The sequence below is a fragment of the Zosterops lateralis genome (assembly GCF_965231275.1).
Source record: "Zosterops lateralis genome assembly, chromosome: 3".
NCBI classification, from domain to species: domain Eukaryota; kingdom Metazoa; phylum Chordata; class Aves; order Passeriformes; family Zosteropidae; genus Zosterops; species Zosterops lateralis.
Window position 1 is genome coordinate 79,300,395 of NC_139764.1, and position 27,372 is coordinate 79,327,766.

The 27,372-nt window shown below is 38.9% G+C and overlaps 1 protein-coding gene across 9 annotated transcripts in view; it reads left to right on the forward strand.

Moving 5' to 3' along the window:
• Window positions 1-27,372, forward strand: part of SNAP91 (synaptosome associated protein 91) — a 78,779-nt gene that overhangs the window by 26,485 nt on the left and 24,922 nt on the right. For 5 of the 9 annotated variants that reach the window (XM_083858029.1, XM_083858025.1, XM_083858030.1 and 2 more), the window contains exons 9-19: window positions 1,160-1,201; window positions 4,310-4,380; window positions 5,762-5,789; window positions 7,581-7,690; window positions 8,913-9,046; window positions 20,346-20,423; window positions 20,529-20,600; window positions 21,108-21,191; window positions 22,037-22,120; window positions 25,593-25,730; window positions 27,012-27,161. In XM_083858029.1, the coding sequence (XP_083714155.1) occupies window positions 1,160-1,201; window positions 4,310-4,380; window positions 5,762-5,789; window positions 7,581-7,690; window positions 8,913-9,046; window positions 20,346-20,423; window positions 20,529-20,600; window positions 21,108-21,191; window positions 22,037-22,120; window positions 25,593-25,730; window positions 27,012-27,161 (991 nt within the window). Of the gene's footprint in view, window positions 1-1,159; window positions 1,202-4,309; window positions 4,381-5,761; window positions 5,790-7,580; window positions 7,691-8,912; window positions 9,047-12,819; window positions 12,835-12,976; window positions 13,151-19,262; window positions 19,371-19,877; window positions 20,139-20,345; window positions 20,424-20,528; window positions 20,601-21,107; window positions 21,192-22,036; window positions 22,121-25,592; window positions 25,731-27,011; window positions 27,162-27,372 lie in introns of all 9 variants that reach the window. The other 4 variants (XM_083858031.1, XM_083858032.1, XM_083858033.1 and 1 more) reach the window with 3 other exon arrangements.

A 27,372-nucleotide genomic window follows, 5' to 3' on the forward strand; every position in this document is an offset into this window, starting at 1 on the left:
TGTTTGTTTGGTGGGGTTTTTTTTGTTTGTTTTGTTTTTAGCACCATTGTAAAATATTAATTGCACTTGTTAAGTATTGGATCCATTGGATCTATCCAAATGGATCTGGATCTTGGATCTGCTTCTTCAGGTCTTGTAGTTAACCCTGTTTAGGACTTCCACACGTCTCCATGGTGCAGCCAAACTCAGCTTTCCTGAGTGACATGACTTCACATGTTCCAATATTTTTGAGAAATGATGTGATAAATGCACACTTCTAGGACAGGATTGAAAATTAAAGGAAGATATAGCAGTTGGGAATAGAAGCATGCAGATTTTTTAAGTCTGTTTTTTTAGTCTGTACAGCTAACATTGAGTTAAGTGTAATGTGAGATTTTCCCCGTTTTGTTCCTTGTTATCATCCCCTTATGTGGATAATAGGAATATTACATGGTTAATTAACTCCTTTGCTGGATTCCCATTTGTAGTGGTTGGCTCTTTGGCACAGGGTGCACATTTTCCATGTTTCATATGTCATTATAATGGGCAGTAGTAATGAGCTGAATAAAGTTTGTTTCTTTGCTAAATCACTTATCTGTGGAGGAGCCTGATGGACTCCTTAATGACTTGTAATTTCAGATATGAATATTGAACTTGAGGGAGTAAAGTACTTTAGAGACACAGGTCAGCTTTTTGAACAGGGGTTATAGTGACTCTGCTTAAGGATTATGAGATGCAGTGAAGCAAGTTTGCTCTTCTGCAAAAGCTGCACTATCAGCCCCTCTGAAGAATCATAGTGTGAAGCAACAGGGGTATTAATAGAAGATTGCAGACTTAGACCTTAATTTGCTGTCCTCTGAGACAATGGTATATGACCAGTGTTTTTCAGTATAGAGTATGGGGTCTCAAGTGTGAGAAATCAAACTCCATTTTCTTATCCTTTTATTTTTAAATGGGTATTTAATTTGGGGGGGAAAAAAACAAAAAAACTGCTGCAGGTTGTTGAAGGTAGCTACTGGAAAGCTACTGTCCCTTCTAACTTTGTAGAATTTTTCTAAAGACAGAGTGCATTATAGCTTGAAGAGCAGTTCTACTCAAAATTAATTGAGTAGTGGAAAAAATTAATTGCTGCAGCAGAACAATGCACTTAGATTTTACCTTTACTCTTTTATCTCCACAGCAAGTTGGAATTGACAAAGGAGATATCCCTGATCTTACACAGGTAAGCTTCTCTTGTAGTCTTTTTGGATTTGTGTTATAAGTAAAAGTTCTCTGATCAGGAAAGCACACCAGCAATGCAAATGTTGGTGAATTCATAGCAGCTAGCATGCTATAGCTGGTGGTCCATTTTAAGTATCACTTGCAAATTGGCCTGGGTGCCTGGCTTTGTGTTTAATGTGAAGAGAGTATTTACTTAGAGGAGGAGATCCATGCTGAAGAGTTCACCTGTGGCAGTTTTGATACCAGTAAAATTGGAACAGAAGAGCAACCCAAACTACTTAGCAGCTGCAAACCCCAGCTGTTCATATGGTTTTTGTTCATGGAGTTTTTGATAGCCTCTTGAAAGCTTGGTTTAAATCAACATCAGAATGGTGTCTCTCTCAGTTAAATGCCACTTTAAAATTCTGAAAGTGAGACATTATGAGAAGGTGGAGATTATTAATCTTTGTGGATTTCAGATACCATGCAGCTATAAAGTCTGGCCGCTCTTTCAGCAGACAAAAGCAACATGTGTAATACCAGACCTAATCTTGAAATAGCTGACATAATATCTTCCCCTAACTCTGTACTTCAGGGCCTCTTTTTTAACACAATGCAGTCAGTGATGAACTAAGTCCTTAAACTAGTAGAAATCACCAGGAACCCAGTTAATGAAATACACTTTATAAATTTCTGTGGCACTTGTATCTGCTTCTGCTTGTGTTGGGCCAGCCTGTTCTGCATCATCAGTCAGTGCTGCACTTGCTCAGCAGCACCTTAGTTACTGCTGCTGGATGGTCCCTGCCACCCCATGAGCCAACACTTTAAAATAGAGCAGTTCTTTTGGAAAGAAGAGGTCTACAGTGATCATCTCATCCAACTTCCTGACCACTTCAGTCTCTGCTCAGACAGTCCCTCACAGCTGTATTCTCCCAAAGGCTGCTTGGGACGCACTTGCTAAGGCCTGCCTGAAACATGCTGTACAGCCATGTTTAAGACCTCAACAGCATATGTCAGAGAGAAATAAATAAAAAGTGAAAAATAAAACTGAATTTCAGCTAACAATAAGTACATAATTCTTTGTAGTATCAATGGTATACCTAAATTCCTATAGCAAGCCATGGCAATAGTCAGTAGTATTCTGCAAGAAGTTGGTTGTGTTGGCAGTCCGTGTGTACATACTCTGTAAATCTGGACAAGTGGTCCCAGTAGTGTAATTCAAGTTGATAGTTGTCATCTTTGGACTTTGTAGTTTGGCTGCAGAGTTCTGGGGGCTGAGAAAGCATCTTAGCAGCTAAAAATCTTGGCTCATTTTTATTTACTAGCATTTCCTAAGGTATGACAGTTTTGCCCCTAGTAGCTAGTGGGAAACCCATATCTAAGGTTCCAGCACAATGCTGACTGGTAGATTATCTAATGTTGAAGCAGTATCTAGAAGAAATTAAGCAATGTTCAGTGTTGAAAATTGGGTACCAGATAGTATTTCCTTTCCAAATTGTTGCATCTGGGTAGAAATTTTCTGAAGCTTCATCTCTCGAGTTCTGTTCAATAGATAAGTTTTATATTACCTTGCTGGTTTTTAAGAAACCTTTGACTAATATATTAGAAAGCTATCTAAAATGTCTAGAGGTAACTGGTAACAGTAATTCATGCAATCCTTTTTTTTAAAATATTTTTTTTAAAGATAGCTTTTACTTACATGTTAAAATCTCACAACGTGTATCTTAAAATATAGCCTTTTTGAATACGTAGAAGTCTGAATCTCTCTGGATTTTTTTAGGTTTTGCCTTTCTTCTTTGACTTCTTGCTGGAGAATTCTTACAACTAGGTCACTTGTGTTTAACCAATGCTTATTATGCCCAAATGAATTCAAAGGTAATAAATATGCCTGTAAAAGCAGCAAGGTCGAGATGTCTCTTCATTGCTTATATACATAGAACATATTTAAACTCAATCTGTCATTTAAGATTATTTTGAGCGTTTTAAATTTCTGGATGTGTTAAGTTACTGGTTTTAATACTGAAATCAATATGCAGGCACTGCAAGTACACAGCTGTGCATTGGTGCTAGCAGGTGCTATGCATCCTGAAATATCTGATTCAGCCAGCCAGCTGGTTTTTCAGTATTGGAGCAGTGGATAGGCTGTTTCCAAGCATCACAAACTGACTTGTGTGATAATTACGTCTGCCCTGAAATTAATGATGTTGTTTATGAAAAACATCATAGGTATTGCTGTCAGAAATTGTCGTTGATCTGAAAGAGACTGATAAAGAGAATTCCCTGTTTAGAGACTGATGAACTGATGAACTTGTAACCCTGATGAAATATTCAATTATTATATGCTACTGTGTTTCTCAAGGGTTTCTTCCCTGCTTTTTGATCTTCTAAGAGTCTACTTATCCGGACTCTATTTTTATACTGGAATAGCTAAGCCCGGTGTGCATTTACAACTACATTTTCTATCTGCCATTGTAACAGCAAGTGCCTGTGGGTATGGGCTGCTGACCACAAAAGGTTTGCTTAAAATAAAACCTAAGATCAGGGGTGCCTGAAAAAGCCTAGTTTTTTATAGACATCTAAAATAGCAATCTTTCTGCACTTCAAGCTAGCAGCACAGTAACCTGTGCCACGGTACCATTTTGAAAACAGATATAAGGTTTTATGATGTTGGAAGTCTTGAGCCAAAGACAACTCCTTCTGAGGCCATTGGAAAGGACTTTGTTTAGGCTGCAAATGCTTTCTAACCCTCTGGTCATGAAAGAGGTCTTGGGTGGTCTGACTACAAGCAAAACTAAGTGTGATCTTGAACCTATAAATCATAAAATCAACTCTTGTCAATGTTTAACACTGATTTAAAGCATGATGAGCAGCACATCCTGGATTTAGGCTTCAGGTGCTCTGTAGTGGAGGTAAACGTTTTCTCTGCAAATTTGGATGCAGTAATATATTTTTAAAGACTGACTTTACCTGAATACTTCTAGCATGGAAATCCACTGTTTCCACACTGATGTAAGTAAAGTAACTGCATGAGCACGCACATCATGGACTTCAGGAAGTCGGTGCTGGATTTCAAAGCATGGTTAGATCACTGCAATACATTAAGGTGTGTATCTTTCTCTTCACTTTCAAGGCTCCCAGCAGTCTCATGGAGACCCTTGAGCAACATCTAAACTCACTGGAAGGAAAAAAACCTGGCAACAAGTAGGTACATATGTTGTACTATGTATCTAGGCACAACAGGGAGAGTGTGCCATTAGTTGATGTTTAGGTTTTCCTCCCCCAAACTCCTTTTGTCACTTAGCTAGAAAATAAGACAAGGCTTTTCCTTTCCTTTACAAAGTCATCTTAATGGCAAACTTTTCTTTAATTAATGGGGGGGGGGGGGGGGGGGGGCGGAACAGACAGAACAATCAGATGCTTTCCAAAATGAACTAAAATTACTTAAGGAAAACTAGAAGGAGCTGTGGGTTTGCGTGCTGCTAAGGCTTTTATACTCAAATCTGTTTCTTTTCTAATGCTTTTGCATCTTCATACTAGATATTTGCTATGGCTAAATCTATGAAGGATTAAGCTAAACCTCTGTTTTCTCTTTTACTGTTGCTATCCTTGCAATTTAGTGAAGGGTAAGTACATACCTTTACATATTGCTTGCTTGCAGGGAGAGTTATGTGTATTTTTAAGATATTTTCTTGAACACTTAGAAATAGATATTTTCTTTGAGTTGAGCTAAACTGTTCTTCACTTTTGTATATAGTCATTAAGTTATTTTTTTGTCATTTCTGTGATTAGAAAATCTGGAAATCTTCTAATCTGTTCTGTAGCTCCTAGAACTTATCCAATTCAAGTAACTTATGGGATGGATGCTAGTTCAATACTGGTGCAACTTTATCTTCAATTCCTCCTTTCATCTCTTAGATCAAAGCAGCTCTAAAAATATGTAGCAGTATTTTCATATCTCATAATGAAAGCAAACAAATGCACTGACATGCATTTTAAGTTGTGATTAAGACTCTGTCAGTTACTGTTAGTGTGATATTTGTGCATGTGGGAGAACTTTCAGCTTGAACTTTCCAACTCACTGTTTTCATACTTTTAAATGTAGTTATTTTCAAGTAACTCTGGCTTTCTTTAAAAGAGAGCAGACTTTGAAAATTTGCTGACACATCCTCAGAAGACTTATGTTAGATAACTGCTTCAGTACTGGTGGTGTTCTGCTGCTGTTGCATGGTTTTGTAATATGCTGACATCTCAACCCAGTAACTCTTTCCTGCCGGGTCCTGTAGGCCCTAAAGCAAGATATTTTGCATGCATCCCTACATTTCCTCCATTTAGTGGAGCTTATTTAAAAGGCAGAATAATCCTGTGATGCCAATTAGCTTAAAAGATTAATTTAAAATTTGAAGTAAAATTTGCATTCCTTTTCTAAAGTGGCACATGCAAGTCTGAGAAATGTAGAGGGAATGAATTGAAGAGATCTTCAGAAAGTTTTCATGCTTAGGTTTTAGTCTTTTTGCAGGAGTTTTGATGACCAGAAACATCGTTTCAAAGCTGTACTTATCTGAAAACACCCTTTTTTTTCTAGATCTGGGGCTCCTTCTCCTCTGAGCAAGGTAAATACTGCCAGTTGCTGTAATAGATAATTCTTGTTCAGGTGATATGGTTTAGAACATTGTAAGGAATTAAATTTCCATCTCTTAATCTACTTTTTAGACTTTGCCACCTAAGTGACAAAATTTTATCTTTTAATGGCTTTATAAATAGTGGCCCCATAAGAATGTGTCACTGATCTGAAGGGCTGCAGTGCTTGTACCAGCACCAGTCAGGATGCTAAGGAACTTCACCTGGATGTGATGATGGCTCCTTGTGAAAGCATAAAAGATACACATTTTTATCTGGACTTTTTTTTTTTTTTTTTTTTTTTTTTTTTTTTTTTTTTTTTTTCTTTCTTTCTTTCACTACACCTTAATTCTCATGTCACCAAGAAACTTGCTCCAGAATATTTCTCTTCCAAATCCTTCGCTCCTTCATTCCCTCTGCAGCTCTTTAGAAGGAAGTTCTGACTCTTTTAAAACCATGTTCATGTGAAAAGCTGGGAAGAAAATTTTTATCCAATATATCTAGCTTCAGAAATGACCTTCATTAGTGAGACTGCTGACTTTAATTTGAAGCAAGAGTTGCCAGTAAAAATGCCTTGATTTGAGTGTCAGATAAACTAATGAGCTTTAGTTCAGTAATAGTAGCTCCTGGTATCACTGGAGCATTGCCATAGCTGTGTCTCATAATGGGCACTGTGGAGGAAAAACTCAATAAAATCGTCTGAATCTAATGCAGGGAGTTCAATGCTTGATTCTAGAGAGAGCTCTTAAATTGCTTTCTGAAAAGTCCTTTACTAAAAAAACCCACAACAAAACCAAAAGAAAACAACAAAATACAACCCCCTCAACTCTCCTGTTTAATACGAGAGCCATTGGTGAGAGCTATGTGATGGCTCAGAAAGTGTTCTCACAGCTTTAACCTTTACATCTTCCTTGATGCATACAAGGGACTGGGACCATTATAGTCTCAAACCTTACTAAAGCTTTGAGGAGAGTCTAGAAAGCTTACACCCATCTGCTAGAGTTATGATGATGCAATGCCAGTAGAAGAACTCAGGAGAAAATTTCTTCAAATTTGCTGTTCTTTTTCCTTCTTGGAAGTGGTCAGAATGCAAACAGTACTAAAATAAGGACTTCTTTTTAGTTGTTAGGAAAAGGATCTCTCTAGCACGTGAGATGCTGTACCAAAGCTTACAGTATCTTTTAGGATTAAATTGACACTATATAAGGTAACTTGAGTCTTCAAGTTCACAGAGGAGTTGCAATATACTCTCCTGGATGGCTGTCCTTGCCATACTTGAAGTATCTTTATCCAGAACTGGAGCAGCTAATGAAGCAAAGTCATAGGATTAGCTGTCTTTTGTATTTTCCCAAGGACTTAACCTTTAGCATTGTTGATGGATCTTTAAACTCTCTTATAAAGATTTACAAACACACTTTTAACTGGTTTCTAACCATTTCTCTTATCTCACAATTTCTGTTGTTAGAGTACTGAGATACTGTTGTGGACAAACAACTATTTCATTCCATAGACAAAATTAAGAGTCTGACAGTTATAGAAACAAGTCCTTTAGAATAAACCTTGTAGAAACTTTTTTCCTTCTTTGTAGTCACCTTGGGGTTTCTCAGCTCTACTACAATCTGAAAACTTAGCCCAGTCTTCCTTAAATTCTTTCAGAGGAGAAAATAGCTCACCATAAAAACACCTGATGTCAAAATTGGCTTTTTGAAGTATGTGCATCTATGCATGATTTGGCTGGGGAGAAATGCTGGTATATTGAATGTCTATTTAAAATATTTCTCCAGTCTTCTCCAGCCACAACTGTTACATCTCCTAGTTCTACTCCAGCAAAAACTATTGATACATCTCCTCCAGTTGATCTGTTTGCAACTTCATCTACAGCTGCTCCAGTCAGGTAAGTTAAAAAGTGTATTTGAGTTACTGAGCTTGATGTAGGGACCAAAGTCATACTTGTAAGTGGAGGCTTCCATAAAGGGCTTTGCTTATTTTACAAGTAGTGTGTGTCAGTTTTCAAAGGGATACATTATTCTACCAGTATAGATCACAAATAAACTGTAACAATGACAACAACAACAACAAAAAGAGCAAAAACCAAGAAAAAAAAACCCAAAAAACAACAAACAAAAACCCACACACAAAAAAGCTGTACCGAAACTTTTAATTGGATAGACTGAAGTAATGTGCAAGTCTAGAGTAGTCTTTGCTGACCTTCAGAATTCTCTTTCTAAAACTGCTGAATTAATATTCCCTTTACTTTCTTTTCAAGTCAATTAATGAAGAACAAATATAATGAACTTCTGAAGGTTAAAATAAAAAACAAACATTTAACTATGAGAAAATCTGAACCTTGCTTTCAAGTCAAAACCAGAACAAAGCACTGCTGCTCATTGTAAAGAGCAAAAGTGATTGAACTCTAGAGATGTAAAAACTCTAAGTTTGAACCAAGAGTCTGTAAGATGTAACTAATTTAAGTGTCAAGTGAAGAACTTCACTGAAGAAAGAGCTTCTATTGTTTGTTATTTAAACATTCTAGATGAGCAAGATCTGGTTTCCTAAGTAAATACTTGACTGGCTTAAGCCATAGAAGTTTTGCCAGTTCTTTTCTGCCTAAAGCCAGTTTATTGCCTGGAAATGCAGGTTTCTTGCTTTCTGACATGGCATGATGAAATATGGAAGTAGAATGGTGCTGGTTTCCATCACAGCAGTTATTTTCTCTGCTTTTAGGGACCAGCTGGAATTTTGCATTTTCTGTTTTGAGTGTTGTGGTTGGGTTTCTTTTGGTTTGGTTAGTTGGGTTGGGGTTGGGGTTTGAGGTTTTTTTTGATTGGTTATTTGGGATATTTTTAAAAGAACTTTGTCTTGTAGATCTATTGCAGTGCTGTTGTCAGGAAATGGAAATAAGTTAAGGTTCCCATCCTGGATTGTAGCATATTCTTGGGACTCACTACACTAGAGGTGCTTAGGGCCACTGCTCTAATCCTAAAGCTTAAAACAAATGTCTCTATTTCATTCAAACTAAGATTGATTCCTTAATCCAGTCATGACATTTTTTAAAAACTTGATTAAAATGGACAAATTCCTCCAGTATTTAATCTCTTTCTTCCTTTTCTTGGCAGCTCTTCCAAACCATCCAGTGATCTTTTGGATCTTCAGCCAGATTTTGCTGGTACTGGGCAGGCAGCTCCAGCACCTGCTCCTGCAGGCGCTGCTGCTGCTCCTGCTGCTGCTGCTGGAGGCACTTCATGGGGAGGTAGAGAAACCTCACTATCAGCATCCCTTCTTGCAGTCTCCATCTTCTTGCCTGGCTGAACTGAAATCTGCCTTTTTGCTAGCACAGGATGTTCCCAACTCACTCCCAGGCTTCTGCTGACCTGACAGCCAGGCATCCCTCTGCAGCACAAGGCTACTTCTTCTTTCCAGGGATATGCATAATAGTATAAGCTGCTTATAAGGGCCTGACTGCAAAGCTGAGGGAGCCAGGATTATGTGACTAAAAGTGAGCAAGAAGGGGATGGATGAAGGTGAGCAGGTAGGGTAGGCACTTTAAAACAGAAGAACCAGAAGTGCTTACTGGCAAGGTGGGGGCAGAAACCAGCTCTTCCGTTCCTGGAGCAAAGCCCACAGATCAATAGGAGGAGGAACAAAAATAGCTTTAAAAACAAAAATCCATGTAAAGCAAATGGTAGCAATTTAGTTCTGCTGCAAGTGTGATTACCTCTGATAAGCCTTAACATATTTTCATAAAGTATCTTCCTTGTGTGCTTAGAATATTAATATGGAAATAGAAGTAGAGGGCTAACTGCTTTCAAACAGGAATAACTAACCAGCTCTCTGAAATCTGACCCTGTTGTTCCAGGCAGCAGTAGCAGCTGGTGATCTAGAGGACCACAGTAAATGTAGGCAGTGCTCACTCTTGTCCTGTTAAAACAAGGAATTAGGCCAGTAAATGTGATTTAATTTACATAGTTGTAAACCCATTGTGGTGTAATCTTAAGAGATTTTGTGTGGCAGCTTAATGAACTCGTCAGCCCTCTCCCGGCAGGAATGCAACACTGAGTCATGCTGACTCTGCTGTCAGTGCTCATGCTGGGTACTGGTGGCTTCTGCAGTCCCTGCTTCTGTTCCTAGTTGTAGTTCATTAAGGATGACATTGTATTTCAGCCACTTCATTATGAGAGGATAGCTAGGGCTGTGATGTAGACATTGTATTGCATATTCCAGTTTAATCTGTTGAATTTTTTTTTTCCCTGCAAATGTCAATTTTATTAACAGAAAGATAATCTTACCCAGACAGCAAGACCAAAGAGTCATCTATTTTAGGGTGCCTGTGACTAATTATACTGCAGTATTTTGATTTCGTCCTATTTGTCTTACTTTGTCGTTGCCAAGCACTGAATATAAGCTTTTGAGATGTTTGAAAGAGCATGAAAGAGCTAACTTTTTTAAGCAGTTGCTCATTCCTCCAATAATGAGCAGGAATAGTAAAGTAAATAGCCAGTAAAATTGTAAATTACTGATTTGCATAGAAATTGAAAGCTGATTTGTTGGGGTTTTTTTTCTTTTTGGATAAAACACTCATAGTTTGGAAATCAGGTGTTTTTATTCTTTTGAATTACTAAAAATTTTAAAATTGACTAGTAATTCACTTAGTCTTACTCCATGACAGAAAAGGACAGCTAACTATTTCCCAATGGCCAGAGTTGTCACTACCCTCATCAAGTATACGTCAGTCTTATCTTTCGGAATAGCATTTTGGTAATTTAGGAAGCTTCAGCTTTGTCTGCTTGGACTGCTGGCAGCAGTCCAGGTTTGATGACCTGTTACTGCACTGGAATCTTCCTTTTTTTTTTTTCTTAAACTCTGAAAGAGTAAACATAATTCACCTGGAGAGTAGAGCAGTACTGAGGCAGATCCCTGAATGCAAGCTAGTGAACTCTTCATTCCTGGAAATTTCAAGACAGGACTAGTCTGAGCCATGACTGACCTGATCTGGTGTTAGGAGCTCTGTTTTTCTGGGCAAAAGGCTGGACAAGATGACCTTCCTTCCCCCCAGGACTTTTGGGAGGCTGTGTAACCATACCTCCCTGCTACTTGAGCTGTTTATTCTTCTGGACTACAGCAAGTTAATGTGGGAACTCATGAGAAAATAGTACTAGAGGAAGGAAGCCGAAGAAGTGTTGCAGTTCAGGATAGCCAGGAAAATGTGAATATTAAGTACTTCATGTTGCAGCATCTGTACATATCAGCAATAAACAATCCTGCTTTTCTCAGTCTCACTGGCAGTGTAGGTTCTGTGTATTTTGGCATATGCTGTATATTCAGTATAGTGGAATATATTTGGGGTTATGTACAGTACACTGTATATTTTGTTGTATGCCTACTGTTTTTTCTGAATACACAATATGTCATCTAGCAAACAAATTATAACTTGTGAAAATCTACACTTCTGTGCTGTCAGGAGGCCATCAAGATAGGATAATATGGTGCCTGCAGCACACTGCAAGAATAGATAGCCATTTAGCAGGTGCAGAGTAGACTAGTATTACAAAAAATGCAGTAAGTCGAAGTCTGCATCTCTGTGAGGTTTTAGTCCTGGATATAAAAGCAAACTGACTAGAATTTTTGCTCTGAACTACCTTACAGTATGCCTTAGAACATGGATTTGCTAACAGTATTGTTACTTCAATATTACTGTACAAAAAATGACTGTTTTTAATCATTCTCATATAAAGACTAAATGTAGATTGCTGTGCTGGATAATAATAATTTCACTGTATTGAGTTCTGTAACATAACTGAATAACAAAAAAGCATTGAAGACTAAGCTAATAGAACTTAAAAGTTTGCCAGCAGTTATTTATTCCAAGTCTAGCTGTGAGACATTCACCTGGTGTGCAGTAATGGGATACCAGGGTGCTGCATTTTTAATGTACTGTTCTGCTCTTTCAGAATGATATTTTGACTTAGTTCAGCTTGTACTGTCTGTCTCAAGTAGAGCTCACCCAAGGAACCAGTTATGAAAATTGTAAAAAACCTAAATGTAGGTTTTTGCTGCCTTTTTACAAGTGTTGTAAAATGAAGACAAATTTGTGAAGATAGGGCTGCGCCTGCTCAAATCATTTTGCTTCCAAATGCTGACCCACAGTGAACCATCAGGACTCTGCTTGCTGTTCGCTGTGGATCAGATGAACCCATGACCCTGTTATGTGTACAAAGAATCTAGGAGCAGCACTGAGATACTGGTTAGTAAATAGGTAGTTGCTGAGCTCAGACTATCCTAATGACAGAATAAAAATTTAATAGGGCAAACTCATTATCTCATTTTTATATCTCGTAGTTGATTTTTATGTAGACGGAACTTCTGTGTTTGAGCTCAATCTGACTGATCTTAGAGGACATCAAATTGTAGGAAAGTCTGTCATTAAAGATGCTTCATTGGCTGCCAGAAGCAGTTGACTAAGGAGCCAAACTTGGAGCAGAGCCAGTCTGCTTATGCTTATGCTGTCAACATTCATACTCTTCATAGCAAGTGTTAACGGAGTTAGTTGTTCCTGCAGAGCATGTTTGCTCTATCATAAATGCAGAAAAATCTTTTGAAGAGGAGCTGCTCTATTTATTTATTTATTTATTTTGCACTTAACAGTTGTCCTAAGTCCAAGAACCACCACCTGTTTGTCTCTCAGAATATATTTGGGGACTAGGGATGCCATGTATCATATCCTGAAGTCACTTAACTCTATTTACAAGCTGCTCACTGCTAAAGTACCCTTGCTTTAGTGCCTGTTCTGTGAAGGGTTCTAGGGATGTACTGTTCTGTTTTGAAGAGTTATTAAACAGAATGAATTTTGTCATGTCAGAATAACTTCTTGAATGTTAGAAAAGCAGGTGTAGAAATTTATGTTTCTAGACATAACCTAGACATGTGATTTAGAATGAACATTTGACTAATGAACCTCTTCAATCTGGCAGTTCTACTAATTACTCTGTTTTTTATTCTGCTGTCATTTTAATGGACAATCACTAGACCTCTTGGGAGAGGGTGAGTAGTATTTTTGGTTTCTAAGACCTCTGTACGTTAAGACCCTTTACTAAAAGCTCCAGCTTTCTGGGGCTGAGCAACTGTGGTGTTTGCCTTTCCCCTTACCTTTCCTGTTTGATCTTCATTACATGGTTGCATATAGATAATCTGGCCGCACTTTCCAGTGTTACCGCTGAGCCACAGATTTCAGATCCATTTGCCCCAGAGCCTACTGCAACTACTGCTCCAACTACTGATACTACCACTACTACAACTGCTGCTGCTGCTACAGCCCCCACTGTCACTGCTGCCACTGCTGAAGTGGATCTCTTTGGAGGTTAGTTCGGTTCCTGTAGTGCTCTACACCAGTTGATGGTGCAGTTGAAGGAACATTGAGCTCAGCTGCATAACAAAGCCTCTGGTTTATCCAGCTGTACCAGAAGTGCCTGTGTGTTGGATAGTAGATGGATCAGGAAATCTAGACTTCCCAACTACCACTGTTTGCTGTGCTTTTAGCTAATAGACTCCTCTGCATATATATGGAAAACTGTAAACCTTAAGACTGAGTTACCTTATGATTAAACAGCTGAGAACAGTAGTTCTCAGGTCCACATGGGGGTAAGCAGGAATTGTTTCCACATTATTCAATAACTATGCACTCTACTGCAGTTTCTGAGAAAACGGCTGTGCTTCTTTAGTTGAAGAGGATGGATGACTTCCCCTTTCTTATATGCCACACTTGAGCTGTGTTGTGTTTCTTTTGGGTATCTCCTGCAAATAGAGTGTTGAGCCAGCTGGATACTGTATTTCAGCAATCTTGAATCTGGGTTTTATTTCACAAAAGTTTGCAGTAAATTGAAAGGATGATGAACTTGTACTAAATGCCAACTATGCAAATAATAATATGTAAAGAAAAGAAAGGAAAAATATTCTTAGAGTTTAGTTGTGCTCATTCAGTTTCTAATGTTATCTACTATCCACTTGAGTAAGAATGTATTTCCCACTGTATGTTATCAGTTTTCTTGGTACTCCTGTGGAGCAGGAGGCTTCCCAACAGCATGCCAGAAATTACTTTTCTTTTGAACAATATACCAGCCCAGTAATGGAGAAATCTTCTCATTTACAACCTATGTTTAAGATCACCTGACCACTGTGTTTTTCTAGTTTTCTCTCATGCATACTTCCAGTATGACAGGAGATGTCAGGAATAAGTAATAACTTATTTGTTATCAAGACTGAATTCTAGTATCTTCTCTGTGGGGTGTATTTATCTATCACTTCTGCTGACAGGAGTGCCAGAGAGGTCTCATACATAAGCAGTTTGACTACAAATGTGTTCCCTTAAGACTGAAAATTCCCCAATTAGGTTTTTTTAGAACTGGCTTCTACAGACAGCACCAAAATATCCCCTGGTAAAAGTGCTGAAAAGCTGTAAGAAAGGAATACAACCGCTACTTGCTGCTTACCCCTCCTTTTACAAAGATTGATAATAATCCAAGTGCCACAAGATCAACCAGTTGAGAAGCATCTTCAGAATTGTAATGGGCAAGGTTCTGGTTGCCACTAGGAGCAAGAGGGAGTCTGATGCTGGTTGCTCTCAGGAGACTGTTGCAGAAGCCAGGGCCTGTGTTCATTAACAACCCTGCAGATGCACAGCGTGTAAAACTTACAGTATGTAAGCACTGAGGTCGAGCTAGTCTTGGATACTACACCTTCAAATTGCATTATTAATTTTTTAACTTAGTAATATAGTAAATTATTTAGTAATTAATTAATTTAGTAATAGGTGTGTGACTTTTTGAAAAATGAAAGAATAGGTAAATGGATAGAAATCACTGTAAACTTGAAACAGGATTAGAAAAACAACTACCTGTGCTAGTTCTTCGAGTACTGCAGCAATAATATACAGATTTTTTTTTTTACCTTTTCTGCTACTTTGTGCCTGGAAAAAGAGCTACTGCCAAATCATGTGCCTGTTTCCAGGCTTGTCAGGCAAAGGCCTGGATGTGTTCAGTTTCTAGAGATTTAACTGATCATTAGATAACTTAGTGACGCATGTTAAGAAGTGGAGTTTCACCCTTCAGTGTGGAAAGAATTTCACTCTTCCGGTATGCAGACTTCTGTGACTTGATCTCTTCCTTTAAAGAGAATGTATTTTGTCACTCAAATATGATAAATCTCTAGTGGATTATACATTAGATGCATATTGACTTTCTTTTTTTCCTGGAACACTTCAGAACAAAGCAAGGTTCTATTATTTATGATAGCAGAAAACCTCTAGTTCTCAGTAAGAAAAATCTCTAAACATGCTCAGCAGCAAAGATACCGTTGCAGTGTTTTCAAGACACCCAGTGGACAGGCCCTTTTAAGATCCATGAGTCTGTATTGAACTTCCATCTCTCTGCTCATGGTTTGAGTTTTTTTGTTTCTTTGGGTTTTTTCTCCCTGAAGGCTGTGCTGTAAGTATATTCTAGCATCATGTACCAGCATTCCTTGTTACCTTAAGGCAGTGTCCAGTGCAAGAGGTCATTTTTGGGCAAACACTGCTACACTCTAGCTTTTGTGATGCTAGACATGCTTACCCTTAATCCAATTAAGTAGGTATTTCACCTTTGAGGTCTGCTGGAGATACAGTCTTCGAGGTCACCTTAACTTCTTGCAGCTTGCCAGTGCTTTGTTGCTTCACATGATTTTTTGTGGTAAGGTATGGTAGGAGAAGGTTCAAGAGCAGTGATCTCAGGAGAAATAATGTAAAGAGTCTTCAGGGAGTGTCTGAGTAGGGAAGGAAGCTGCGGGAAAAGGTGACCAAGCTGAAGGAGGAAGCAGTAGAGGAGGTTTTGGAATAACTGTTGACTGCACTATATTGCTGATACTTCAGCTGATAGGGGTCTGCATGCTGCCTGGGACTGGGCTTTGTCTTTAAGAGATAAGCTCTCCAATATGTGTTCATTGCTAATACGGTATTGGAAAACAGATGAGAAATGCAGGATTGACCCAGCATAGATTTTTTTAAGAATTCCATCTGATTAATAGGCAAGCTTTCAGTTACCTGAAAGTTTCAGTTTGAGAAACTCCTAATCGTGTTTCAAAGACAAACAGGAGGAGACTGTTTTCAAAGTGCAGCTGGAATCATTCCTGGAAAGAGAAATGCAAAGGTAGAAGAGCAAAATACCTTGATATGCCACTCAGTCATAGAATTTGGGCACAGTATTTTTGGACATGTGTAATGTGCTCATGAGTTACATTTTGTTGTGGGATTAGTCTGTAATCAGTGGAAGTAACAAGTCATGGCAGACAGTGTGCAAATTTCAGTTATTAGGCATTAAGATGACTTGAACTTTAAGTGGGCAGAACTGTGGTCTTTCTGTAAAAAAACTACAGGCAAAGTGGTGAAGACTTTTGGCAGTTAAGGGCTAATGACTGTCCCTTATGCTGGTATAGCAAGCTAACACTTAGTTAGTAAATACTGAACAAACAACAACACTTTGCATGAATATTATTATTTCCTAGCTCTGAGCATAGTGAAATATTTCTTTATAACTCAGGTCAGGTTTTCTATGTCGAAAAGTAATGAGTGACTGAAGAGGAAAAAAACTCTGGAAACATTTTCTTTGCACTTCAGTTCTACGATCTTTCTTGTATTTGTGAGTTCCACAGGATTGTTTCACACATTTCATAATACATTAATGATTATAAGCCAGTTGTAGCTTCTGTGTGAGTAAATTTGTCATGTATTGATGCCATGGCATCAGATAAAGCCCAAATTTGTGAAACAAAAGAGATCACTCTGCAGGAACACTTATTTTGCTGCAGACAAGATGTACTGAAGCACTTCTTCAGTGTTTAACAACATTGAAAACCCCTTGTTTGCACATTATTTCAGTAAGGACTGTATTTATGAATTCAAGTGCAATGCAGTACAGAATACATACCTGTCACTTCTGGTAGATGTTCCATGCAGTGTGAACTTGCAAAGGTTTCAGCAACATCTCTTTAAGTTTTCAGGATGTCAAGAAAATCAAGTGAGGACCACATGTTTCTTGATTCTAGAAGTCAAAATCTAAATTCACTTTTTAAACAGGAGATGCAAAAATATAAAGAATACAGTAACTGCTTTAAAGGGAGAAAATACCTTACACTACTGAATGTGCAAATGTAGCATTAATACACCAATGTGGAGGAACAAAGAAGAAACTAAACTGTCCTTTTTTAAATAATAAGAAATGCAGATTTAAATGTATCTATTTTTGCATGTTATGCTAGATTTTAGCAGAAGGCAACCCTGCAGGAGCAGCAAAGTCTTTTGAAAAGAACTTAATAAGCACTAACTTAAGAAAAACCCAATGGCAAACCTTGGTTTAGGCTATGAGTTATAGGGTCACCTGTTCAGGTTGGTTTGTCTCTTGTGTTCGTATAGGTTCCTTGAACTAATCAGAGTAATGAATATTAGGAGTTCTTACTATGACATTTTTCATTTAGATTCCAGTATGAACTTAGGTGTATATCCCACCTACCATTTAACCCAAGTCTGATGCTAAAAAAATTACAGTGCTTGGCAAGAACTTTGCTCAGAAGTGTCAGTAAAAAATAAAGCTGGTGCCAAACTTCCCTTGCATCTGTGGACTGGAAGGAACTTGTGCCCGCCTGAATATCTTGACTGTTACATGTGGAACTTCAATAGCCAACATCTGGACAGGAATAGGTGTCACTCTGAAGCTGAAGTGATCCCAGCATAGGACTAGTGACTAGCTCTATACATTCTGAATTTCTGCCTTAAATCTAATCTGGAGTCTATCCTTTCATTCTGGGAAATAATTATAAGTAGGGTTGACCAATGTCTCTCTGTGCTGTTGGGCTACAAGCTTGTGTGGGCGCAAATGTTTTTTTTGGAAGAGCCCAGGGTGCCCCTTCACCTGAAAGCTGTCCTTGTAGTGCAAAACTGAACACACATGATGTTACATGTGTGCACACATGATGCATCTTCTCAAGCAGGATGATGCAAAACTCTTCAGTTCAGTTCTGTGCTGAATTCCTTCCACATGGTGCACACCAGTGTCTGGTACACATACAGCACTGGGATGTTTCACTCATTCTGATGTTTTTACTTGGACAACTGCCATCCAGTTTTGTTGTTGAACAACCCTGTTACTTGAAAAATAGAATTATATTTGAAATGGCTTATTAGCAGGCCTTTTTTGCTACTAACTCATTTTAATTCTATTGTAGAAGACTAGTGGGCTTTCTTCTCTTCTGTTGAAGTTTTGATGCATGTTCTTTTGAGCTTTTTAGATTACATGGCACGAATTTGTTTTTAAAATGGTTGTTTTCATTTTAAAATTGGCATTCAAGTTAAAGCATGTTAAGCTTTTTCCTGTGCTAATTTGACAGTGCAATTGCAGTATTCCCCAACAGATTTATTTAAACTTGCTAATTTCTGTAGCAGTATAAAAATGTCCTTTACAAGCATCTTGAAGTGTTTAGTCCTCATTGTGCAGTCTTTTTTTGCGAAGAAAATGCTTCCCTATGAGGATAGTCCAAATGGCACTGTCCATTAGGACTACTTCATAGAATTGAGAGCACAAATGCTCGTTTAATCCTAGAAATCGTGCTGTTCATAGCTTGAAATTTAAGCGTGCCACTTAGGAATTGGCAAACAAAAAGAAAAAATAATCAAGGAACAAGTGGCAAACAAAAACTTTCAAAAATCCTCATGAGCAAGTCATTTGCAAAACTACAAACTAGTTGCTTTCCCTAACTTGGCTGGTTGGCCTAGAAGTGATCCTGAAAGGACAGACAGGTTATGACTCACCAACCGTTGGTTAAGATGAACAATCTTGATCTGTTTGAAGCAAGCTGAGTAAATATAACCTATGTATCAGGTTATGGCTTCAGAAAGATCCAGTTGGAATACTGTTAAGAAACAAGTAAGTTCAATTTTTCAGATGTTGCATGACTGACTTGGCTCAAAGACTACAAATGGTAGATGCAGATATCTACCAGAGTAATTGAATTGTTATTCATAATAGTGCAAAGCACTATGCAAGTAAAGTCACAGTTGCAGATTAATCATGTGTAATACAGGCTTTGAGCATGCAAGTTGTTAATATCTGCTCTTAAGTTAATTTCATTAATCAGTTAATTTTGGGTAGTATGTGAGCATGCTGCTCTGAACCCTTATACAATGAGAATAATGCCTTCTTTTACACTCGCTGTGCTTATTGTGGGCAACCCAAGAAGCTCCATCTGCAAACCCTGTCTACAACCTACTTGTGTGGGGTTGGGGGAGAGACAAAGCGTTTTGCTCTGCATGAGTTGTCTTGCTGTTGGAGTAATTACATTCATGTTGTATAAGGGGATCTACCTATGCAATTTAACTTGGTTATTTTACTATATTTTTCTTCTCTTTATTCTTTTTTTTTTTTAATTTCTGTTCTTAAACTGCACCCAAGATGCCTTTGCAGCTTCTCCTGGGGAAGCCCCTGCAGCAGCTGAAGGGGCAGCAGCACCAGCTACCCCAACCCCTGTAGCAGCAGCTCTTGATGCATGTTCAGGAAATGGTGGGTTTTATGTCATTAGATAGTCTCTTGTTTTGCTGGGGTTTTTTTGTTTGTTTGTTTAAACTACATGGCAGTGTGTTTTTTGAAAATTTCATAATGTTTGCAATTGGTAAAAACAAAGCTTACACTGAAGAGCATGCTTAATGAAACTGCCTGTTTCTGAGTCCCAGTGACTTCGTGTTTATTTGGTAGTGCTAATGAACAGTTCTGTCAGTGCTGAGTTGTAAGCAGTAGCCTGGATAGTCCTACATCATATTTGGTTTTTTGGCCTTGTCAAGGAGCCTTTGAAAGTTCTCCCCTCTAGTACGTAGACTGCTCAGCCTTTCAGACAGTCTTTATTTTAGAAAAACTTAAGTAACATGTCTGGATAAGTAAGCTAGCGACCTCCTCAGTGTATGTGTGTGTATTTGCAGTATGTGCATTGCCTATAGTTGCTTTGTTCTTGACTTCCTCCCTCAGTGATCCTAAGTATGCATACACATATATTTCCCCTCTCCTTTTTACAAGACCCCTTTGCCCCATCCGAAGGTAGTGCAGAGGCTGCTCCTGAGCTGGACCTCTTTGCTATGAAGCCAACAGAGACTGCTGTTCCTGTAGTTACCCCTACAACTAGTGCAGCCACTCCAGTTCCTGCAACAACTCCTTCTCCAGCTGCTGCTGTTGCTGCTGCTGCTACTGCTACTACAGCTACTGCCACTACCACCACTACTGCCACCACTTCTGCTACCGCCACCACCTCCGCTCCTCCTGCTCTAGATATATTTGGTGGTAATTTTGTTTTTAACTCTTTGATTCTGGTGGATTGATCTTGTCAGGAGTACCAAATGAACAATTCGTTGTTGCATGCGTGTTGTGTGCTAGGCTTTCAAACCAGAGAGCCTATTAATTTCAAATATGATGTGCAAAATTGGAAACTTCTGTTTTCAGTCCTGCCTTTCAAAAATGAGTTAAGATGTGTTGTGTTCTTGGCCTTAGATTTATTTGAGTCTGCTCCTGATGCACCTGCAGCACCTAAACCAGATGCTACTCCTAGCATAGATCTCTTTGGTACAGGTAAAGAGAGAATTCTTCCGATACTCTGCTGCTTTGAGGCTGTGCAATGGTTTAAACTGATTTCAGTGATACTTACTTTCTCGTTTTTTCTTTCATTTCTGGAAGATACATTTTCATCTCCACAACCTGCAGCTTCTCCTGTGCCTGAGAGTTCTCTGACTGGTGATCTTTTATCTGGTGAGTGCTTATTTTCACAGGCCATTCCACAGACTTCCTGGGTTTGGATTTTTTTCCAAAAGTTAAAAAAAAAAAAAAAAAAAGAAAAAAAGAAAAGAAAAGAAAAAAATAAAATAACTTACTGCCAGTTTACGTATTTAAACTGAAATATTAAGAAATATTAAGTTTGGGGTTTGCTGCTTTGGTCACAAGATGTGCACTTGATGAAGATGCAAATCATGAAGTGGCTGACACTGAAGTTCAGGAAGTAAGTGATGTGGTTGTTGAGAGAGGAAATCCTCCTCTAAGCATAAGAAAATGCTTAATAAGCCATGTTTTCTTTGAAGTACTGTGGTTTTCAGTTGCTGTGTGAGAAATGTAACACTTTCTGTTTGCAGTTCTGGAGACTATTACCCGAATTTACCAAACCTGTAGTTCTAACTGTTGGAGCCCATGTGGCTTTGAAATATTTAGCTATCATTGTTGCCTTGCTGATACTAAATATTATTTATCCTATGCTTACTGCAGTGGATGCATTTGCAGCCCCCTCTCCTCTACCCACTGCCTCTCCAGCAAAGGTGGATTCTTCAGGTGTGATTGACCTATTTGGTGGTGGGTATTTTTGTTTCCTCACCACTTCAGAGTTGAATCACTTCATTTCAATTACCTCTGCGCTTTGCTAAAGCTGCGGGTTTCCCCTTCTCACAACTTTTCTGTGTGGCCTTAGGGCTGAGTCTGGCATGTCTGGTTCTTAAAATTGCACCATAACGAACTGCAAATAAGCTGTTGGTGTGGTCTTTATGTTGTCATGACACTTGCCATTCTGTCCCCAGTCAGTGCATGTGTGGCTCTTCCTTAGATGTCCAGTGAAATTCTGCTCTGTCCTTTTTCTTCTTTGCTAATCTCCATGGTCATGCTGTTTTCTCTCTGTTCTGTTTCTCAAAGCAGCTGAACTTTTCAGGGTGACTTGTCTCAAACTGGATAGATCTGAATCACAGGATTTGACAAGGTGGAAATTAGGATGGGCACAACCAACTCTAAGCATGTTGAAGAACAGAAATGGTGCTTAGAAGTGGTGAATTTCAGACATTAGTGAGATATTCCTCTAAAAAGATTTCATGTGAGCCACTGGCTTCTGGCTGGAATTACTCCAGACTTTCAGCTAATGCATTCATCTCCAAAACCCTGTTGTCTTGAATGCTGTGGTTTGTATCTGAGAAGAGGCCCAAGTAAAAGAGATTTTTTTTCAAGTAGTGGTTTCTTGTACATCCTTTTTTCCACCTGAACTTTGCATCCATGGTACTGCTCTGCAATAAGGATGGCCAAGCAGTTTAATTTTCTTCTTCTGATGTATGAAATTGTTATTTTGTCATCTTTTGTTTACAATAAGTGATGAATTTATGTATTAAATATTGAACTCCTCACTTCTTTTTGATGCTTTCTGGAATTCCCTTTAGATGCTTTTGGAAGTAGTGCTTCTGAACCCCAGCCCACAACCCAGGCTGCTTCTAGTTCCTCAGCTTCTGCAGACCTACTTGCTGGTAATAAAGATCTTCTAAAAACTTGTTACTTTAGAGCAATACTAAGAAATGGTGTTTGAAATCTTTTATGTTCCTTGGGTGTAGATAGTGAAATAAAATACTTATTCACAAGATTTCATAGTATTTTAGGTGTTTTAATTCTAACTAGAGTGATTTATAATGGAGGCAGTATACTGAAGTACAAGCTAACTTTCAAGATTATCTTCTTTCCATGTTCTTTGCTTTTCTACCTCCCACACAACCTTATTTTTCTGTACTGTTCACTGAGTATGAGTGTCTGCATAAAGTTTCTTTGACTGTGTGTAGCAGTACTAAAGTTAAAAATATTTCAGGCTACACTTCTTGTTCTTTACTGCTAATTAAATTTTGAGTTCATTCAATTTGGTTGCTTTAATTGGGGTAGGTTGAACACTTAGCTTGAATGACTGACTTGATAGCAGTCTTGCATTTAGGCAAGGAGGGTGGGATGATGAAAGCATGCTTTTCTGAGCACAAGAGCTAGGAAGTGATAGAGACCCTCTCCTTATACTGGGTGAGATGAGGTCTCTGCTTGTGCTGAATGTGGCATCACTATCACACCCTGTATCAAAGGTTGGATAACTGTGTTATTTTAGTCTGCACTCTGTGGATAAGCAGCTTCAGCTGAATTCTGTGTGTACTATTCTCCAAAATTCGTTCTGTACCATGTGTTGTAGTGGCTACAGTGATTGTGCTAAACAGTTGTGACTCATCCCCATTCCAGTCTGAAGTTTGTAGAGAGCAAAATCCCAACACATGCACTTCTGGTTTGTAGAAGAGTTGTCTTAAATTCTCTCATGTTTCTGAAAGCAGAATTTGTGTTATGATTTAAATTAGTGCTACACCAGCCAAAACCAGCAGTTTGTACAATTGGTGGGTAGTTATCACTGCATTTTCAAGTAACAGCTTGGAGTGTGGACATTGTCTAGTTGTGCCACAGGAAGGAAGAAATTGTCTAGATAATAATAAGGTATACATGCATTCTCAATCAGCAGCCAGATTCTTAAACTGGGACATAATGTGTAAATGCATGCTGAAGCTTGAGGACAGACTGCTTTAGATTTTAAGGTAAATACTGCCTTTTTTTTTTCATATTGCTTCAACAGGTCTTTGTATTAGTTTGTGTATGGCTTATGTAAGGCCATATATCAGATTTTAACTAACAGATTCTGGAACACGACAGTCTTTTGCAGTTACGTATGTTATCAGGAGATTGGGTGCAGTGAGATTGTTGGACAGCAGCTAATTCTGTTTATGCAAACTTTACAATATAAAATATTTTATGTTATCTATAACTAAGCTTAAATGCAAGTAGGAATTGTGCTCCAGATGGCTTTAAACTTCAGCAATGTGCTCTCTGAATGTGATGACCTGCATTAAATCAAAACCTAAATTATAAAAGGGATGTTCAAAGTCTAAATACTCAAGCAGACCTGAAGCAGTTGGGGTGAATGAATGTTTTTTTAAAAATTTATTTTATTTATGCTTTGAATATACATTCCAAAGTGCTCTAAGTAGATTTGATTTTTTTTTTTGGCAGACAGAGGGAGTCTGTAAACATTGCAGCATATTGCTAAGCATTTGTTCACTCTAGATAATGGCAGATGTATAGCCTGCAGTGTAATCCAGTTTTAAATTTAAGAGTGTCTGGAGTTCATATGATGGCTGAAGGCTTGTCCTTCATGGTTTATGAGTGTTTGGTTGTATTAAGTGTTTATATGCATAATGTTATGAGTATACTTACTATTCATAATTGTCTTTAAGTGTTCTGCTGTCAAATGAGTTCGTGCTCTTGGCTTGCTTAGGAAATTTGGAAGAAATGTTTTCCTACTCCAAGCCTTTCAGGAGACAAAACTAGAACTACGCTGATAAATGCAACAGTCTAGCCATTTTCCCTTCTATGTCTTTCTGTCCAATTAAACTGTGTGCATGTGTGTCCTGGCATATGCTCTAATAATGTGTTCTTATATGAAATCTTACTTGGATGTGTAAAAGCAACCTCAAAATCAGGCAGTTGATGGTGTCCAGACAACACATCTAACAGCTGCTGTTTCTGCAGATTTTCTTAGGGTCTTGTGCAATCTCTAGACAACTAGGAACTTGGTTTGTTAAAGAATTTTTATGGCTTCTCTGCCTGGTATTCCTCTTAAATCATGCAAGGCTAAAAGCTAGAGAATTAAGATCAATCATCTTACAGGTTTTCATCTGTAGAAGCTAGGGAGTCCTCTCTTCTGTAGCTGGAAAAACAGGCACTTTATGGGACTTTGCAAAAGATTACAGAACTTTCTAAACAGAACCTTATTAATGGATATTGGATCACACCCTTCTGCCAGGCTCCTTGTTCTCACTCAGGAAGTGGAAAGACAGGCTCTTTAGATGGCTCTGTGCTTTAGGAGTTGCTGCAGTGAACTACCTTTGTCTTCCCTGGATCTGGTCAACCTGCTTCTGGTCTGATTCTGTGGAGATTAATACTTTTGTGCAGATAATTGAATGCATGGAGCTTTGCCTTGGGCAGGGGGTGATCTAGCATCAGTCATGTTTTAGCAGGTGTCTGCTGCAGATCACCTCTTCAAGAAGAGGCAAGTGGAGGAAGCCTTTTTTAGGCAGCTGGAGAAAGCACCACTATCACAAGCTTTGGCACTAAGGCAACTGGAACCACCTTAGTATGTGCGGGGAGGGAGATAGGGAATGCAGCTGGGCATGAGTAGTCTGGAATGTATTAGAGAATCTCTTGATGTGGATTAAAGCATACCAGAGTGAGTTCAGTGGAGAGCCACAGAGATGGTGACTTGTGCATATGACATGTGCAGAGAGGCTGAACTGAGCTCATTCAGCCTTGAGAAGGCCAAAGGAAATCCTTATAGATGTCTAAACTCATGGGGTATGCAGAGGAGACTAGCCAGGTTCTTCTTGGAGGTGGACAAAAATAGTTAAAAAAAGGCAATGTATGTTGGAAACTCATTAAATACTGTAATGGTCTGATATGACAATAGGCCACCCAGAGAGTCAGTAAAATCTCCTCTTGGAGGTGCCAAGGCAAATGTCTGGGCAGCCTGATTTGATTAGACTGACTTTAAACAGGGTGTGTGGCTGGCTGACCTCCAGAGATCCCTTCCAACCTACATTATTCCATGACAAACTCATGTCAAGAACAGACCGTGGCAGACCTCTAATCCCAGGGCGTTTTTCTATGTTCAGGGTTAGCAACTGTGAGCATGAGACTTGCTGTGGGCTAGGGTTTGGGTTATGAGGGCTTCTTGGTCCCATTATACTGAAGTAAGCCTAATAAACATAAGGAAGCTCACATAAGCTGCTGAAATGTTCTTCATTTTAAAATGATCTAGTAAGAATTGTCTTTATCATTCTGCCCTCTATAAAAGCAGTAAAGCAAGGTAAAAGCAGTCTAACAAGGCTGACTCTATTGTCCTTACCTCTCTTATGTGGTTTTTTTAAGGCTTTGGAGGTTCTTTTATTGCTCCCTCTCCATCACCATCCCCAGTCACTCCAGCTCAAACTGGATTACTACAGCCTAACTTCGATGCAGCTTTTGGGACAACAGCTCCAACAACTGGCAGTTCATTTGATGCATCAGGTGAGCCACAGGGTTTCTTCCTGTGAATCTTCTAATGTGTTTTGTGTGGTAGATGAGTTAATGACACCGTATTTAGGCTCTGAGTACAAGCAATATCAGTGACCTCCTTTTTCTTTCTTACTGGAAGAACCTCAGGGTGGTGATAAGACTGATGTGTGCCCAAGAGCTCTGTACCCATTTTTTATTCTACCATGTCAGTAAAAAAAACACAAACTAGCATATTTATCATCCTTGCATGTGCTTGACAGCATGAATTAGGAATTACACAAGGAAAACACTATTCTGTAACTCAAGTATACAGGCAAGTCATCTTGCCACTGCTGCTGATGGTGCTCTGGAGCCTGCATGGCACCTGAGGGTACACACAACAGAAACTGGCCTAGAGTTTTTTGCCTGACTATAAGCTTAAACTTTATCATGCTATCGTTTTGTTTGCATCTCTTCCATTCTATATTTTTCATGCTGGGTCCTTGCTACAAACTTAAAATTGGTGAGTTCTACAACCATACAAGAAAAAAAGATGGAAATAGTACTGCTGCTTGGTTATTTGGTTGCTTGCCAGTGCACATGCTACCCCTCCCTGTTGATTTAACATTAGCATGTACCTCAAATACAGATCAGAAGATAGAACTCAGGCATGAGATGTACCAAGCAGTTTGACTTCAAGGGATCTAAAAAATGAACTTCTGAGTTAGATGACTGGACTAAGGACAATAGCACTGTCTGTGTGGATGGTTCTGGTTCCTTCTGATCTCATAAGATGTTAGTAGGTTTTCCTGATTCCCTGCTGCTTGCAAGTGATAGTAACATCTTGAGACTGCCAATCCTGTTGCTGTGAGATGTCAAGGTATAAGACTGCCTTTGCCACAGTAATTCTGACTGGTGTTTGCAGCAAGATGTTCATTTTAAAAACCTTTAAATGAATATCTCCTGACAAATGTGTGTGTATCTGACATCTCTGTAAGGATGGTTGTAAGAAAAATAGTGTCATGTGGAAGTGGTGCTGTATCTATGTAGATTCAACGCTCCAATTAAATCCCTTTTAGGCATGTCTTCTCGTATTAGTTTTCATTGGTATAGCTTTTTGAGGATTACTGTACATTCAGTGTCTAGTAAAATGACGTGCATGCCCTTGTCGGCATTACTCTCAATGTCAAACGGTGTTTCGGTAAGACTTGTGATGTGGTTGTCTGTGCTGTATTTGTTGAGCAGCAGCAGAGTAGCAGGCAGTGCATTTTTGATCACACCTGCTGTTCTAACTCACTTTCCTTTCACTTCCAGTGTTTGATGGCTTAGGTGATCTTCTTATGCCAACTATGGTTCCTTCTGGTCAACCTGTAGCACCTACAGCCACAGCACCAGTCCCTGCTGCAGCAGCAAGCAAAGGCCTTGGAAGTGATCTTGATTCGTCTCTTGCAAACTTAGTAGGCAGTAAGTGACAAATTTTGGGTTTAAGTGGTGTGGCATCAATGTTGCTTTTCCATGGAGCCAAATACCTGTCTATTTTAGCTTGCTTCAGTATCCTCCTGTCCCGCTGGGGAAACTGGGGAAGCTGTCAGCAGGAATTAGGCTTGGTTCAGATAGCTGACTCACTTAGTCTGGGTTTGTCCTTGGAGCCCAGGATCTGAGCCAAATAATGGCA